Source organism: Anarrhichthys ocellatus, unplaced genomic scaffold (assembly GCF_004355925.1).
Source record: "Anarrhichthys ocellatus isolate YVR2014 unplaced genomic scaffold, GSC_Weel_1.0 scaffold6, whole genome shotgun sequence".
In the NCBI taxonomy this organism is placed as follows: Eukaryota; Metazoa; Chordata; class Actinopteri; order Perciformes; family Anarhichadidae; genus Anarrhichthys; species Anarrhichthys ocellatus.
The window spans coordinates 15,116,490-15,132,178 of NW_022280036.1; the positions used below are offsets into that span (position 1 = coordinate 15,116,490).

Sequence of the window (15,689 nt, forward strand, 5' to 3'; positions counted from 1 at the left end):
ATATACACACATATACACATATACACATATATACATATATATATATACATATATATATACACACATATATATATACACATATATACACATATACATATATACACATATACACATATACACATATATATATATACACATATACACATATACATATATACACACATATATATACACATATATATATATACACATATACATATATATATATACATACGTATGTGTATATACACTACTAAGTACCAGTATGAAAGCACCAATAATAAACTTATCTTCACTGTACACAAATGAACAAACCATCAATATGTTGAGGTACGTGCACAATTTGACTCGCCATATCAGCCATATATGCAGACAGCAGACATATGGATTTTCAATCATTGCACAAAAGACACAACCCATACACAAGGACAGAAACCTCTTGGCATTCGAGGTAAACAATGATTCTTGTTCCCATACAGGTTTATATTGATACAAGACTACAGCTAATGCAAGTTTATGTATCATCAACACCGTATTATTAGAAATTGTTATATATAGTTAAATTGTTAAAAATATAACTTATATATTTAAGGTCATCCATTACAGTAGAACAATAAGTTATTATATGACTAAATAAAATAAAACTAAAAAGAGAAAACAGAAAATAAAAAGTACACATTATTGATTTGAGGAAAATAATTTGTGTGAACAAATTACAAGAAATGATAACTCCGATAACTGCCGAGCTCTGTGGAATCATAACGTGACATATTTGATTACAAGATAGCTAAATGTTCATATAATATTCTCACACACACACAACACCAAGAGCACAGAGATGTGCTAATATATTTGCACATTTTCATTTACATATAATGCATGTTATTATGTCCTGTAAACACACATTTGAGCTGCATGTTTTAAGTAATAAATAAGTTCACAGTTTAGACTCGACAAAGAAAAACATAAATTGTTGAATCGTGATTTGAAATCAGCTGCCAACGCCACGATGTTACATCAGTGTATGAGAGCTACAGAGTTTATTGAAGAGTATATACTCACAAGTACCACATGAATGGTATGAGCTGATAATGAGAAGCTTTGCTGCCTTTGGCCAGATGATCCGTTACCTAAAAAACATGTCTCTTCAGGTGTTCGGTCTGCTTTTTCACTGCATCAGGCAGCTGGAGCTCGGCAGGAAGTCCTGGACATAAGTGATCGTAGCCTTGGACAGGTAGGTCATGGTGCCAAAGCTGCCACTGGGGGCGCTGTCGTAGAAAAAGTTGCAGATCCCGGTCGCCGGGTCCTTCTCAAGGAAATAATCACTGGCACTGTGGGATTTCTGGGTAAGCAGAGGCAGAACAGAGTGAACCCCGGTCAACATACTGTACATGAACGTCCCTTCAAACTAAAATGTGCCTCTTGCCATCAGCTATCTCTGTACCTGGTCATTGAGGAAGAGGTCATTGGCCAGATGCAGGATGCGGTCCACATGTACAATGCCACCGATGCTGTCCACGTCCACGTCTGCTACCAGGCTCAGAACCATCAGAGTCTCCACGAGCAGCTGCCGGTACTCTGGTTGAGGGACGTGGTTCAGGACGGACTCAACCTGCACCGCAAACTTGATCTCTCCCTCTGTCATCTACAGAGAAAACACTGAGTTAAATACACACACACACACACACACACACACACACACACACACACACACACACACACACACACACACACACACACAGGAAGTCCTAAATCCAGCTTTAGTCTGTGAGACGTTACTTCTCTTGTGGTAGACGAGGGCAACACATAGCCATCGATGGACAGGCCGTGGCACTTCTGCAGGATCTTCCAGACCTTCTGGTAGAACCCCACTGGTGCTCTGTTGATGGCTCCATCCAGCCTGCGTCTCCTCAGCCACTGGCCTTGCCTGTCCTCCCAGTGCAGCTGTCCATCTCCTGGACCAGGGCCCACTGGGGACAGGATCCCACTGGGGGTGGAGGGGCTGCTGCAGCGCTGTAGTGAGAGAACGGGAATATACTTTTACACATATTCAATGGAGCATTTTACTGATTTTAAACCTTATCTTCATGTACTTTAAACACACTCCTTATATACACCATTGCACTTGTCAGTAGTGTCCATTTCACAGACAGGCTGTAAAGATCTGGCAAGCTTTCTAACTCCACACCAACAGATTTTTTTTTCTTTTTCAAACTCGTCTTTAGTCCCAACTGACGCTGACTTAAGTGACATCACTTGAGGACATTGATCCAATTTCACGCAGCTCACTCTGGAGCCAAAAAAGGCTTTAGGCAACGTTTTCCACATTATGCAGTCATACCCCCCCAAGACCTGTGAACAGACTCTGATGTTTGGAATCAGTGGAGTTCCCTGTTAAGAGAATGATTACTATTCACAAGTCTGAAATGAATCGTCCCTCCTGCACCATCAGGTGTGTGGTGGAGAGCCTTTTAAAAATAAGCAGTGTGCTGGCAAGCGTAATAGCATATGCAGGTGTGTCACACCATAACAAATACATGTAAATAAGGTTGAAATATACAGTCTCTCTCTCACGCACACACAAAATTATACTTTTAGCCCTTATCTATAGTTATACAGGCCATGCAATCATTCATGCATATTAATATCATGCTGTAGCACATTCTGCAAAACACTTCAGCAGACGTGAAAGGACAAGGCTGGTGTTATTTAAATCAATAATTAATCGAATAAACAAATAACACTGCCAGCCTTATCCTTGAATGCAGAGAGACACAAAATATTTTGGCGTCTGCAGAAAATATGAAATACAAAACTACGGCAACCCTACGGAGGACAAACCAAGCTAATTGGAAGCAGATGAGGTGAAATGGTTTACCGTGGAGCGAGGAGATGTGACATTGCTACTCAAGGAAAGTCCGCCGCTGAAGATCTACACATGGGTATGGATGACGGAGGAGAGTTTGAGATGGTTCACATGGTTCTCATACTGCAGACATGACGATGCTGCAGCCACACGGAGATGTGAAAAGTCTAATTCAACTTGTGCAACTAGTGAGAAAGATTCTTGGAGGTAAAATTACTTTACTACTGATCACAAGAAAGACCATCTGACAAAAGATGCCACTCCATGCCAAAATACTATCACAAAGCGTGTGTGGGCTACTTAAAAGCAGCTAAATCAAGATTTGGATTGGTTCAGGAACTCATGAATTGAATTGAAATGAATGAAAAATACCTTCTTGACAGAAACCATTACTGCGTGATAGGAGTAGCAAATCATAATCTCCTACTGCTATGTGATGAAGTGAAAGTTGTTCCAGCTATGGAGGGCGCTGTGGCTGACGAAACGTTAAGAGCCGGCGAGGTGTATGACGTTAGGCTGACGTTAGAAACATGCTAAATATGATCAAACCCAACCCACACTGAGAGGCCGAGAGTCATCCAGCTGAAACCCAAAGCAAGAACACTGTTATTCTATTCAGACAGACAGACAGATCAAAGCACATGAAGCCCATGGCACGGCATATTTACAAAGATACACCCCGATTATTACCCTGTTGTTTTTTACTTTTAATTTGTATTCCCACCTGTTTTATCTCACTCTTCAGCTTGTGTATCCCTGTGCGTTCAGTCTTGGTGGCTCCAGTGTGGCCGAGTTCATGGATGGAGATGGCAGGACTCGTGGCTGTTGACTGGATGGGGCGCACTGATGAACAGAGACAGAATCAAAACAAACAAGGCCATTGGACACTTATGCTGTAGCCTGGTTCCAGACCTCTGGATTGCTGACCATGTCTGAAATGGTCAACAGCCATGCAAGTGGCTCTGCGAGGCGCTTTGAGCTAAATGCTCACACCACTAGATACTAAAAGACAATTGCTAGCATTTGCTGACTTGCATCGAAATAGAAATTATAGCTGAAGTTGATGGAAATGTCGTTGGCTCTGCGGGTTTTTGGTCACGTACCAAAGTATTGGACAAAGTGAAATGTTGACCTGCTGGCGGCGCTAGAGTGAAAGTTAAAGGATCACCGAAGTCGGCAGGATTCATCCTCTGGGGAGCATGAATGTCAGTACGCAATGTCATGGCAATCCATTGAAATAGTTGTCAAGATTTCAGTCTGGACTAAAGTGGTGGATTGACAGACAGACCAGCAGCATGCTGCACGGCTAACAACATTGATTAAACTTAACAACAGCTGCTGCAGCTACAGTGTCTTACAATTATTTTGTCAGCTCTACTTGATTTTGGCTCATTCTGACATCTTTCTTTGCCTAATTTCTTCTCTAAACCTTCTCACTAAACTAAGGGTCCATCATAAATGATGAGGAAAGAAGAAACCTGAGAAACTCACTGCTCCTCTCCACCCCAAACTCTTTGCCACTGAGGATGTGATGCAGCAGGTTTTTCATGCAAAAAGGACTCAGGCTCATCAAACTCTCAGACGCCTCTTCCCCTACAGAGATGACACAAAGTTTATTTTTATTTTGTTAACCATGCAAGGTTGTTTATGTCCATACACAGTGTTTGGTGCTTGGTTCTCCTACCAGAGCAGTGCAGGCTGCGAGCCAGCTCAGTGGCCATCACTTGCATGATGAGTCCTATCCTGAGGCGCAGCATGTCCCCGAACAGAGCAGGCTGGGAGCGCACGTACATGGCGAGATACACCATGATTTCCTACATGACAAACACACACACACAGCTGTAGCGTCTGAAAAAAGTCCTGTGGCAGCCCAAAAGTTGATAGAGTTACCTGTGTGAGTACAGCTACACTGATGTCCTGACCACTGGCTTCATAGATGAGAGTGTTCAACTCCTCGGGAGGAAGTGGACTAAAAGGAAACAGGGAGGAGGAAGAGTTGGTTAACTATTCGGTAATGAATTTAACAAACCCTTAACGTGAGCACAAAATCACTTCGGCCACACCAGCTTACACTGTGATGACTCTTTCCCTGGGTTCAGGAGGTAAGCCCACAGTCAGCTGCTTGTGATGGGAAATCAGATCTGTGCAGGCCTGAGGAGTAGACAAATGCAGGTTTATTCATTTATAAACGATTCAAATGATCTCACAGGTTATTGATTCTGTAGAGGAGCCTCTTTTTGAAGTTATTCAGCAGGTGTTCAAAGTGTTCCTCAGAGTCACCTCATCATGGCAAGTACTAAAGTCAGTCTTCATCTGGAACACTGCGCAGCTCTTTTCACTTCAAAAACACTTTTGCACTTTTTTTCATATTGTGCACTAAACACAAAAGGTAAATTCCTTGTATGTAAAAACCTACCGATTCTGAATCTATATGTTCTGGTGCTGTTCTTCTAATGGCCAATAGATGGTGTTAGAACCTTTTCTGTATTTTGATAGATGGACAGTAGTTTTCTTTTCCAAGTAATTGATCCAGATGAAAGAACATGGTTTGATAGTGACTCAGCCATGAATTATACATTTATGTTAATTCATACTGTTGATGTTTGGGTCAGGGCGGATTCTATAAAGGCGGTTTATATATGAATCAATGTGTGTCAGTTTTCTGTTTTGTCGAGGAGAGAAGATCTCTTCAGCGGGAGGAAAACTAGACAAAAGGCAAAACATGTTTCTTTGTGGAATGGCTCTTTATGCATTTCAATAATAATAATAAATAACTTTTCAAATATGATTCAAACTATGATATGTAGTTGGGTGATAGGCGACTTGTTTTGCTACTCTCGGCAACAGTTTGAGAGGCTTTTTATTTTGTATTGAACTCTGTATAACTTTGAATTTACTGAATCTTTACCATCATCTGTCAACAACTCAGCAAACCCAATGTGTTAAACTTGCTTGGCATCTATAATTAAATAATGTGATTCTGCTGCTACAGAGAAAAGAAAACTTTCAAAAGAAGGCTTCAAAATGTCTCTTTAAGCCCGTCTGGGTGACGTCACAGACAAGCGTGCCAATCAAGGATCTACAAGGCTCCTCTCAAGTCCTGAGTGAGGTCCAAAGGTTTTGTATCAGGCCTAAACTTTTAGGCTTATTCAGGACCAACTGTTTGTTGCTCACAAAGAACTCTACTCTCACTAACTGCTCAGCCACCTCTGCTGAGACAGAAAATGACTATGACTTTTCACTGACCTCGGCGAGGACCTCCACTCTCTTGCGTAGTATCCCAGAGATGTATCTGATGAGTCCCCACTCTTTGCAGGCTCCGGCTTGACCATAGAGCTCTTCGAGCAGGGAACGCACGCTGACCCCGCCCTGCCCGGGACCTGACAACTCCACCAGCCAATCAGCACCTCTGGATATCGGGCAAAAACAAAAAAACACAGGATGGGTCAATACACAAAAAACGTTTACTTATTAGTGTGACAAAGCTGAAAATGAGCTCTGCGTGTGCATAGCTGTCTCTATGTCCGTACTTCATCGCGTAAAGGATGTAGAGTATGTCCGCCTGGTCCTGCAGAGTCGGACACTCTCTCAGCTGCCTCACCAACACGGCAAAGTCTGTGTTGCCCTGGGAGTCTCGAGGCAGGTGCAATTCCGCAGTGCTGTGGGACTTGCGAGGGATGCCAGCGTAAGACAAATATACCTCAGAGCAACAGCGACGTCACAAGAGAAACAAGCTTCTGCTGCGCCTACCTTGTGCTGCATTACATTTGGGCCATGCTGAGGAGGAGGAGGAGGAGGAGGGTGAATTTCAAGCAGGTTGAGAGCTTTGCGGCGTTTGTTCTTGACAGGAGTCACAGGTAGATACATGGAAGACTCTGAAATACACAAATTCAGACAATGTGTAACAGTGAAGTGAAAGAGGAGAGCTTTTGAGGCGCAGCCAATTCATTTTAATTTCTGGTGTATCTAGTTTAATGTGATTTGTATTGTACCACTAAGAGATTTCTTACCCGGTTAACAACCTCAACACAATGGGCTTCTACTTTGTTGCGTTCAGAATCAGATTAGATTTAGAGTTGGCAGGAGTGAAAGAACAAGTTCCGTGAGTGGTTTCAAACAACCTAATTGTGCCCCTAAAACCACATGTCTTGTGGCATTGAATTATGGGCTATCGAGGCGATTATCAGTCAATATTTATATAAATCTGCAGGAGGAAGAGAATAAAAGTTGCATAGCAAACAGAGTTTGTTCCCCCATTGATTTGGCCCAAGCCAAATAATATCAGCAATGCCTGACTTAAGCTTAACGTTCAACCTCAAACAATCCCTAACCATGGACGGCGGCATTACAGGAAACACTATTCAATGAGAAAACAGACTTTGAAGTATTCGTCTGATTCCTAATAACTCACTAGGAACGTTCAGGCCCTGGACCTGGGCCATGAAGGACAGGATGTCTCTGGTGGTGTGTTCAGCACTGAACACGTGGTGCTGCCCCCTCTGGATGGGAGGAAGATGGCACTTGGTGGTGGTGCTGTGAAGGAGCTGGGTGAGGTACTGGTCAAACATGTCTTTTGAGCCCTCTGGAGCTAAAAAACATCAACATACAATTCATTACTTACAGTTCAATCGGGTATGACTTACAGGAACACACACTTCATCAGCAACTACCTGAGGGCCCACAGATGTTATACTCCTGTCCATAGTCTTCATCATCCTCCTCGTCCTCATCCTCATCGTTGAGTAAGCTGTCGTCGTCTTCTTCATCCAGGAAGCTGAGGTGAGTGTGGAACGAAGTGGTCTGGACACTGGAGAGGTCTGACATCTGCACCCTGCGACAACATACACACCGTCACGTGACAGACATTTCAACACACTAACAGTATGACGTGTCTGTGTCACAGATGGAAACAGACCTCGCTCCAGCAAAATAGCCATCCTGTAGCTTCCTGAGGGTTGCTAGGATACACGGATCAAGCGCATCTCCATCTTCAACTGGACATAAAAAGTAAACAAGTGCTGTGAAGCGCAGTGAAGTAAATTGACAAAATAGCAATATGGAATGTAACCGAGACCTTTTTGGCCAGAGTAATCCTAGTTCCACCTTTGTGTTTTCCCCCCAAATCATGTTTTGGATGAGATTTCTACAAGCTGCTGGAATGTAAATTAAATGTGAGAAGATTTCATCAAAACTTCCAAAAACACTGAAAACCTATTCAGTGAGACTGGTTTGCTGAAATAAGATAAGAGCCTTATTACCCAGCATGCTGCTGGTGATAGGAAAAGTGAGTGTGGGCCGCCCTGTCATCCTCCAGCAAGAGGAGAGATAGGCCAGCTCCGTTCGCAGCATCTCCACAATCATCTGGTTGTCCAGCGCCAGGTAGAAATGGTGCTGATCCAGAAACTGGAGGACAGGAAAGAGAGAAACAGACAGAAAGAAAGAAACAAGAGTATTAATCAGTCGTATTACCACTTCCATGGTTGTGATTATGACCATTGCAACATCTCAAGCCAGTTTTACCTGGGGGGCGAATATATAAGAGCGGTCTCTGATCTCGTAGAATTTGGACGTTCCCAGAACTCCAATGTGTCTGTAGGGCCTCCCGCTCAAACTCAGCTTCTTGCAGTTCCCTGAGGCAAAGACACGACGTTGCTCTTATTATGACACAAACACGCACCTGCACACTGAAGGAAGGAGCGCTTGGTGCTCGTTTACCCAGTCTGACGTAGACATGGCTGAGGATGCGAGCAGGCATGACCCTGATGGGCAGAACTTCTGACATCGTCTGGACCACGACCCCATGATCGCTTAGCAACTCCTTGATCATCTCTGACTCTGCTACAACACAAACTGATACACACGTATACAAAGAAACGCATTATAATCTGCCTTCAAGAAGGGAGTCTGTATATAAACCAATGCTAGTACAGCACATAAAGTGCGAGTCTTCATTCTTCTTTGCACAACTGACACACACGATGCACTGTTGGTTATTTCTTCTTTGTTACTTTCTGTACCTTATTTTTCACTTCCTATGGGATCTAACCTCTGGGCTGACATTTCTTTTGAACTAATGATCAATCACTAACCTTGTACCACAACATCTGGCTTGAAGTTTGTAGAGAATCTCCTGTTGAGGGGATCTACCTCTCCTGGTGCTAAAAAACCCTTAAAACACAGAGAAAAAGAGAGAAGTTATTACAGATGGCAGTGTTTTTATGTTTACTAAAGAGATGTAGTTTGTATGGCTCCATTGTCTATTGTAGACATCTTGTAAAAATGCATTTACAATAAAACACAAAAAGAAATCTGCATTTTTGTAAGCCAACATAAGTGGTGGTGTTCTTGGGGCCCTGTGAATACCTCGGCCAGAAGACAGCCCAAGATGTAGAGCGACTGTCCCCACATGTGCGGCAGCTGCCCCATGGCCACCCTGTCCACTGAGTGAGGGTTGCTGTACTCCTCCTCCACCTGTTAGAGGCAGAACATACTGGTAATATATGTAAAAACAATCCTTGGACAGACCTAAAACAAAGAGATTAAGTAGACCCAAATAAAGAAAAGACGATTAGACAAAGTAAGATTTTGACCGAATGATGTCACTATCAGGCTGTTAGCGTGGCTGAATACTAACTATAAAGAATACGTACAACGTTTTTTGTCAACAAGAATAAAATAAATAAAGATCAATAGCAGATATCAATGCTAGAGGTAATTAAAATCAGCATAAAATAACTGATTAATTGAACGATTTTGTTTTTGTCATTTAATTTACAGCAGGTTCAGTATTTAAGGCCTACACGTGTAGAGAACCTGGTCTGCTCATTTTATTGCTTTTTTGACTCTAACAAAAATGTAATTAATGCAACACAATACAATGCAACTGAATATCGTATATATATATAACTTACATCCATGAAAAACTAAGATTTTGAAAGTTAAAGCCCACGTCTGTCATCTTCAGGTTACAGTTAATCTCATATCTTTCATGACTTCAGACTGGTTGGTGGGTTTTTTTTCAGACAATGCAACTAGAATAATACTGGAATAAATATACATCTGCCATGCTTGTCCGACGGAGGTGGGATACCTTGTCACGAGGCACAGCATAAAGTTCAGGCAACAGTTTGATGCCGTTCTTCCCTCTGATCAAAATGCCCTCCAGTGCCTCACGGTACTCCTGCACCTGTTCAAGGGCCACAGTCATTTGTTCACTATTACATCTGCAGCAGAAGTCATTCAAAGGGACTCCACGACTGTGTGAGTACAGTAGAAACAGGACCAGTGTGTTTGGCTGTATTACCTGCACGTGGTCTCCAGTAAAAACACCGTCCAGGATGAGGTAGGTCCAGAACACGGGCCACTCGCACTCGATATTCTCAAACAGCTTGAGCTCTGCGGGATCGTAGTGCAGTCGAGATGGGTCCTAGTGAGAAAACAGACGGGGAATGCAGTAGACCCTTCCAGCTCAGATTATACACATATTAATACAATTATTCTGTCCCTGCTGCAGGATTTCTACAGCAGTTAAATACATTATAAATCTCAGCATTTAGATGAAAATCGTACCTCTTTAGGACAAAGATATCCATCCCGGATGAAGCGGCAGCAGCCATAGCGACCCTGAAATTACACCAAAGAGTGGAAATGTCAGCATGCTGACTGACTTACATGTACAAGGAGAAAGGAGTAGAGGGTAAGACACTGAACTGTTGTAGCGTTTCTGTGCAGAGTGTGTCGCATCTTGCTCAGACCGCACCTGCAGTTTGCTTATGATCTCCGACTTAGTTACGGCCACCAGGTCAGCATCCTCGATGGCAAAAGCAGGGAAGGAAATGACAGACAAAAGACCGGCGTCTATCTCCTTCGACGTTGACGCTCTCGGCAGCATGGAGCACAGGATGGACTGAGGGGAAGCACATCAGACATGCTCAGCAGGAGAAAGATGAGCAGAGACGATGCTGAGGGGGGGCTGAGAGGACAAGCCAACGGTACCTGGCAACGTTCCACTTCATCAGGCAAAACGTGGATGACTGACTTCGGCCCCCCATGGGCACCAAAAAGATCCAGCTCATCTATGGCCTCCAGGGCTGCCTGCGAACCACCACAATGCATACATAAAAATACCTATTATACAAAACAATTTCCTCTTGTGGTCTTTATGTATTGTACATCATAAATGCTGGCAACAATAACCTGTACCTTAGCAATTCCTACAGAGCTGCCATTGAGCTCGGGGATGCCCTGGTTGGTCTTGTCACCTCGCTCCCACATCCCATAATCCTACAGGCGGGGGTGAATGTTCAAAATCATCAGCCCCAACCGACAATGACATCACTCGAGGCGATTTACGCTGGAGGAACGCTTCTGAAGCAATATATCTAAATGAACTTTTGCTCCGATTGTCTCTCTTCAGTCAACTGTGTGTCAGCTTCTACCTCTTGCTTTCTTTAAACCAAACACCCAAAACCTCTGAAAAGGTTACTCACCGCCACTTTGTAAGCAGCCTCTATGTAGAAGACCAAGTTTTGGATGAAGGCCACTTCATCGAGGTTTGAGATGATGCGAAGACCTGCGTGATAACGTGACACACTCAGGGAACAACTCACGGTTAGGTACGAGGACCTGCAGTGCTAGCTAGAAGGGAAGCTGGCCAAGCAGGGAGGGAGCATCGCTGTTTGCTACGGTGTCTTTTTTAATACTACACAAGAGTCAGAAAATGTTCAAATCCTTATGTCAAAAGTGTGTGGCGTCTCTTGAACCAAAAATCCCCTTTAACGGGCAATGGGAAATGGTACCTGAGGCTGTCATCTGTGCAAGCATCAGCAGGTAAATAGAGGTGGCATCCACCTGGAGATGGCCCCACTGGTCGTCTCCGACAACCGTGGCACAGGTGGGAGTATGGTATTTGGCATGCAAGCAGTCCGTTGTACTCTGGGTGTGTTTGAACTTCTCCACCTTGGCCACCTGAAGACACATGAACATGCACATTTGAATACACAAAACACACACAAATATCCACGGTGTTTGTCTCGGCCAGAAGATTCTAAAAAGGGATATTAGCATAAAAAGTCAAGACTCCTAAATGGTTGTATTAGAAGAGAGAGATGGAGGATGAGATAAAACAAAACGGTCCACAACATATAGATTTCTGCATAAACTTGAAAAAAAAAACTTGAATTCATAAATAATTAAGAGTTAGATAAATCCCAAAGAGTGTGTTACATGCACAGTAGAATCCCACTTATGCTCCATATCCTGTTATTGATCATATGCAGGACAGAGCGCTGAAAAGGAATGACCTTGTTATTCACAGCCCTGTTCACATGATTAGAACATTATAAAGGCTTCTGATCACTGTCTGCTGTTTCCCAGTCAGTCGTGTATTTAGACCTGCTGATGATGATTTCGCTGCAGCAGAGGAGGAAGCCTCTTTGCTTTATGGCTCCGGGAGCACTGCGGCATTTTAACACTCTGCTGTGAATTTGGCGTCTTGGTCTTAATTCCAATAATGCAAGATGAGAGCAACAAACAATACACATTGTGACTGGAGCTTTTACTTCAATTCACATTGTTAATAATTAGTTTGTTTATCTGTCTGACTAACTGCCGACGTCGTGCCTGTGCAGATAGCAGCCGACTGTGGTCAGAGAGCCGGAGAGGCTGTTTACATATAACAGATAACATGTTGTGGTTTCTAAGAACCAGGACACACATTTACCCTTATCGGATTTTCCACCACAAGGATATGATGTCTTACCTGTCTCATCATGCACTGAAGAAGTCCCTGCATCAGTTTCACCACACTCTGCCGACAAACAACAACATCCGTAAGCTACGAAAATACAACAAAACCTCCCCACAATCCAAACTATTTTCTGTTTTTTTAGTAGAAAAGAGACGAAACGTCACAAATCCCTTTGCTGATTCTAATCACTCCGTTCAGTTCGGCTCAAAGTTCGTTCACTTTTGCCTTGGTATTGTATTAAATGTCTTGATTTATTGGTAATCATTAAATCTATAAAAACATGTCAAAAGAGCTAAAAGTGATATTTATAATTTGCGTACTTTCTCCGACAAACAGCCAAAAATCCAAATGACGTCATTTGTAACATACTATATATGAATAAAAAGAAAATTTGTGAAGTTGGAACCAGGATTTTTTATTGCTCAATTACTTTAATTTCCGACTCTTTCAATTAAGAATGATGGCTGATTAATAAACTTCTTTTAGCACTGACTTAATTATTTTACCATGTTAGATCTGTAACAATTAGCATACTTTATATCCCACTACAGTTCAGAGTTTGAAACATCAATTTGAGAATAAGACATCTTGTTTTAGGTTAATAGGATGTATTCCTAGAATACACAATTCTAGGAGTTGTTTCTAGGTGTGACAAACAGACCCCGGTGTGAACATTAACCCTCTCTCTGTCCAAAACGCACCTGCTCCAGCTCGTAGGCCTTGGCCTTGTCTTCATCGCGGTCTGCATTCTTGCGGTACGCCATGCCCAGCCCCCACACGGCCAGGACGCTGTACACATTATCCCTCACCCAGGCATCCTTCTTCTGGGCACTGGCAGGGAGAAGTCCTGTCACTGGGTTCTGAAACAAACAAACAAACACAAACACACACACACACAAACACACACACACACACACACACACACACACACACACACACACACACACACACACACACACAGTAAGGACAGGGTGGACATGAAGAAGATTTTCAAAATATTTGACAAGTCATTTTTCATTGTGAATTGATCAGACAATTACTCCACTAGTTTCAACTCTAAATCATTTAATCTGTGATACAATTTACTGTTGAAAGTTGTTTTTTGTTATATTGTCCTAGAAATACTGGCATTGAACATTAATGAAAATATAAGGCAGGAGACATCACTAAAACATAATCAAAGTATCAGTTCTCTATCAATGACAGTAAATGTGACTTTAAGTTGGGTTTGTGCAATTTCTAAAGTTTCAAGTTTTTGGTTGAAGAACCTGAGACTTCCTAGTGTGCCCCCCCTCCCCCTCCCCCTCATTCCTTCCCTCACTCCCTCCCTCCCTCTGAAACCAAACCTACACCCTGGCATATTCATGCTGTGTAAGGAAAGTTGGCACTGTTTTCCCATCAGCTGTGAACCCTCTGGGTCACACGTTTAAACTTAGACAGCTGTTGAAGTACAGATAAAGGTGCATAGTGCTCTGGTCCTCAGCCTGTACTCCAGAGGCTGAACTTTGCTCATGTCTTGTTTATTTCTGTGCGGCTCGATCTGGTTGAACCTTACCATATTTCTGCAGGAGATAACAGAGGGCTTGATGACAACGCTAAAAAACATCTAACAGAACTCAACAGTTCCCATTAAATAAAATACAGTGGTGGAGAGTAAGTAAGTGCAAAGGCTCCAGTGCAATTTTGAGATACTTGTACGTTAACTTGCTCATTTGATTTGATGCTGCTTTATACTTCAACTCCACTATTTTGGAGGCAAACATTGCACTTTTTACTCCACAACATATATTTGACAGCTTTAGTGTAGCGCATTGTGATCTTTCTTTACCAATGATATAACAGATCAATTATTCTGAAATGGGCCATGTTACAAGTACTTTTGAATATTCTGATGCAAATATATGTAGATTTATGGAAGTAAATGCAGGACTTGTACTTGTCTACCCTGTGGTACTGCTGTTTCTCGCCTGTATGCTGCCGTGTATGTCCGGACTCACCTGGTGGCACAGGATAGTCTCTTGGACCAGCCTGGCGTAGCCGTCCAGCCTCACTCCGGAGTTACTGCGGCTCCTCATCCTCACTGCGCACACAACAGAACAGGTTATGTCTGAACAAGGAGCTAGCACCGAAGGCTCGTCAGTAAATATGACCGTATGGCCAATACGGCGACTACATGCAGCTCAATCACTGAGGAAACGTACCACGCAGGGTTAGCGATCCATCCTTCCAGTCCTGCGGTTTGATGTGACAGCTTCGCCGCTCTGCAGAGGCAGCTGCTCGGCTACAGCTCGCTAGTCGGAGCTAGTAGCTCCAGCTGTTTTTGATAACACGAACATGACAATTGCCTGTGTTCTCTCTCTCACACACACACACACACACACACAGCCCGGTGCTCCGCTCAAGACGCTGGGCGTGTAGAGTCAGACCTTTCAGGTGACACGTGAGGTTTCACAGGAACAGCGCACGTGCGCTGGACGTCTGAGAGCAACTAAACTGTACATCCGCCCTGGAAAAAAAATATGACATAATGTTCTTGTTGTTTGAGTGTCTGCCGACAGGGGGCGCCACATGGCCCCCAATTTCTTTCTTTTCCAATGTTTCAGGGCACAGCGCAGATGGAAACAGGCAGGAACTTTCCCAAAAGGCTTATTTGTAGACCAAATTCCATACAAATGAAGTGCTACAGGAAACAATGTCTTTTCGTGGACTCTATTTAAAATGTACTTAAAGTTTTAAAAACAAGAAGTACCTATTATGTTTTTCGATGTAGTAGCTTGCTGTGGTGGAGCTAATTCAACCTATTTGATATAACGTTGGGTGATATATGTGTGGCACTGGCTCGTTCGGCACCCGTCAAGAAACTGCCAAGCTGAGCGGGCGTAGCCACATTTCCTGGGAACACCCATTGTTGTTACGACAGGTCAGCTGCCGTAAATCAGTTTTATGATCATGGTTAGTTAATACTATGGATTTTAGATGAGACACACAGAGGAGCAGCGGTTTTTTCTTTTGTCAATACTTAAGTGTACAGATAGATAGATAGACAGTGTACAGTTACATTTAAGTTGAAACTTCCCTCGTAGTACTTCAAACCCT

At 43.0% G+C, this 15,689-nt stretch overlaps 1 protein-coding gene across 4 annotated transcripts; it reads right to left on the minus strand.

Moving 5' to 3' along the window:
* Positions 1-187: 187 nt before the first annotated feature.
* LOC116383090 (phosphorylase kinase, alpha 2 (liver)) lies at positions 188-15,156 on the minus strand. 4 transcript variants are annotated; one of them, XM_031846658.1, is made up of 33 exons: positions 14,795-15,156; positions 14,591-14,673; positions 13,295-13,453; positions 12,606-12,653; positions 11,644-11,812; positions 11,335-11,417; positions 11,048-11,128; positions 10,841-10,939; positions 10,605-10,751; positions 10,415-10,468; positions 10,149-10,271; positions 9,936-10,031; positions 9,209-9,316; positions 8,935-9,013; positions 8,561-8,695; positions 8,366-8,475; positions 8,104-8,248; positions 7,761-7,839; positions 7,516-7,676; positions 7,257-7,433; positions 6,596-6,720; positions 6,376-6,512; positions 6,092-6,254; positions 4,917-4,996; positions 4,736-4,814; positions 4,530-4,659; positions 4,337-4,438; positions 3,570-3,688; positions 3,404-3,427; positions 2,858-2,911; positions 1,759-1,992; positions 1,424-1,624; positions 188-1,321 (listed from the first exon to the last, which is right to left on the minus strand). In XM_031846658.1, the coding sequence occupies exons 2-33, from the start codon at positions 14,666-14,668 to the stop codon at positions 1,148-1,150; spliced, it is 3,753 nt and encodes a 1,250-aa protein (XP_031702518.1). In that variant the 5' UTR covers positions 14,669-14,673; positions 14,795-15,156; the 3' UTR covers positions 188-1,147. The 4 variants fall into 4 exon arrangements, with proteins under 4 accessions (XP_031702518.1, XP_031702519.1, XP_031702520.1 ...); XM_031846659.1 differs by lacking the exon at positions 3,404-3,427 and having other exon boundaries at positions 14,795-15,155; XM_031846660.1 differs by lacking the exon at positions 2,858-2,911 and having other exon boundaries at positions 14,795-15,154.
* Between the last annotated feature and the right edge of the window lie 533 nt (positions 15,157-15,689).

Excerpts from the sequence above, each read along its gene's own strand:
- LOC116383090 (XM_031846658.1), bottom strand. The coding sequence starts at position 14,668 with ATGAGGAGCCGCAGTAACTCCGGAGTGAGGCTGGACGGCTACGCCAGG. Across the intron at positions 10,469-10,604 it reads AGATCATAAGCAAACTGCAG|GGTCGCTATGGCTGCTGCCG; the intron begins GTGCGGTCTGAG and ends GTGTAATTTCAG. Across the intron at positions 8,249-8,365 it reads CTTATATATTCGCCCCCCAG|TTTCTGGATCAGCACCATTT; the intron begins GTAAAACTGGCT and ends CCTGTCCTCCAG.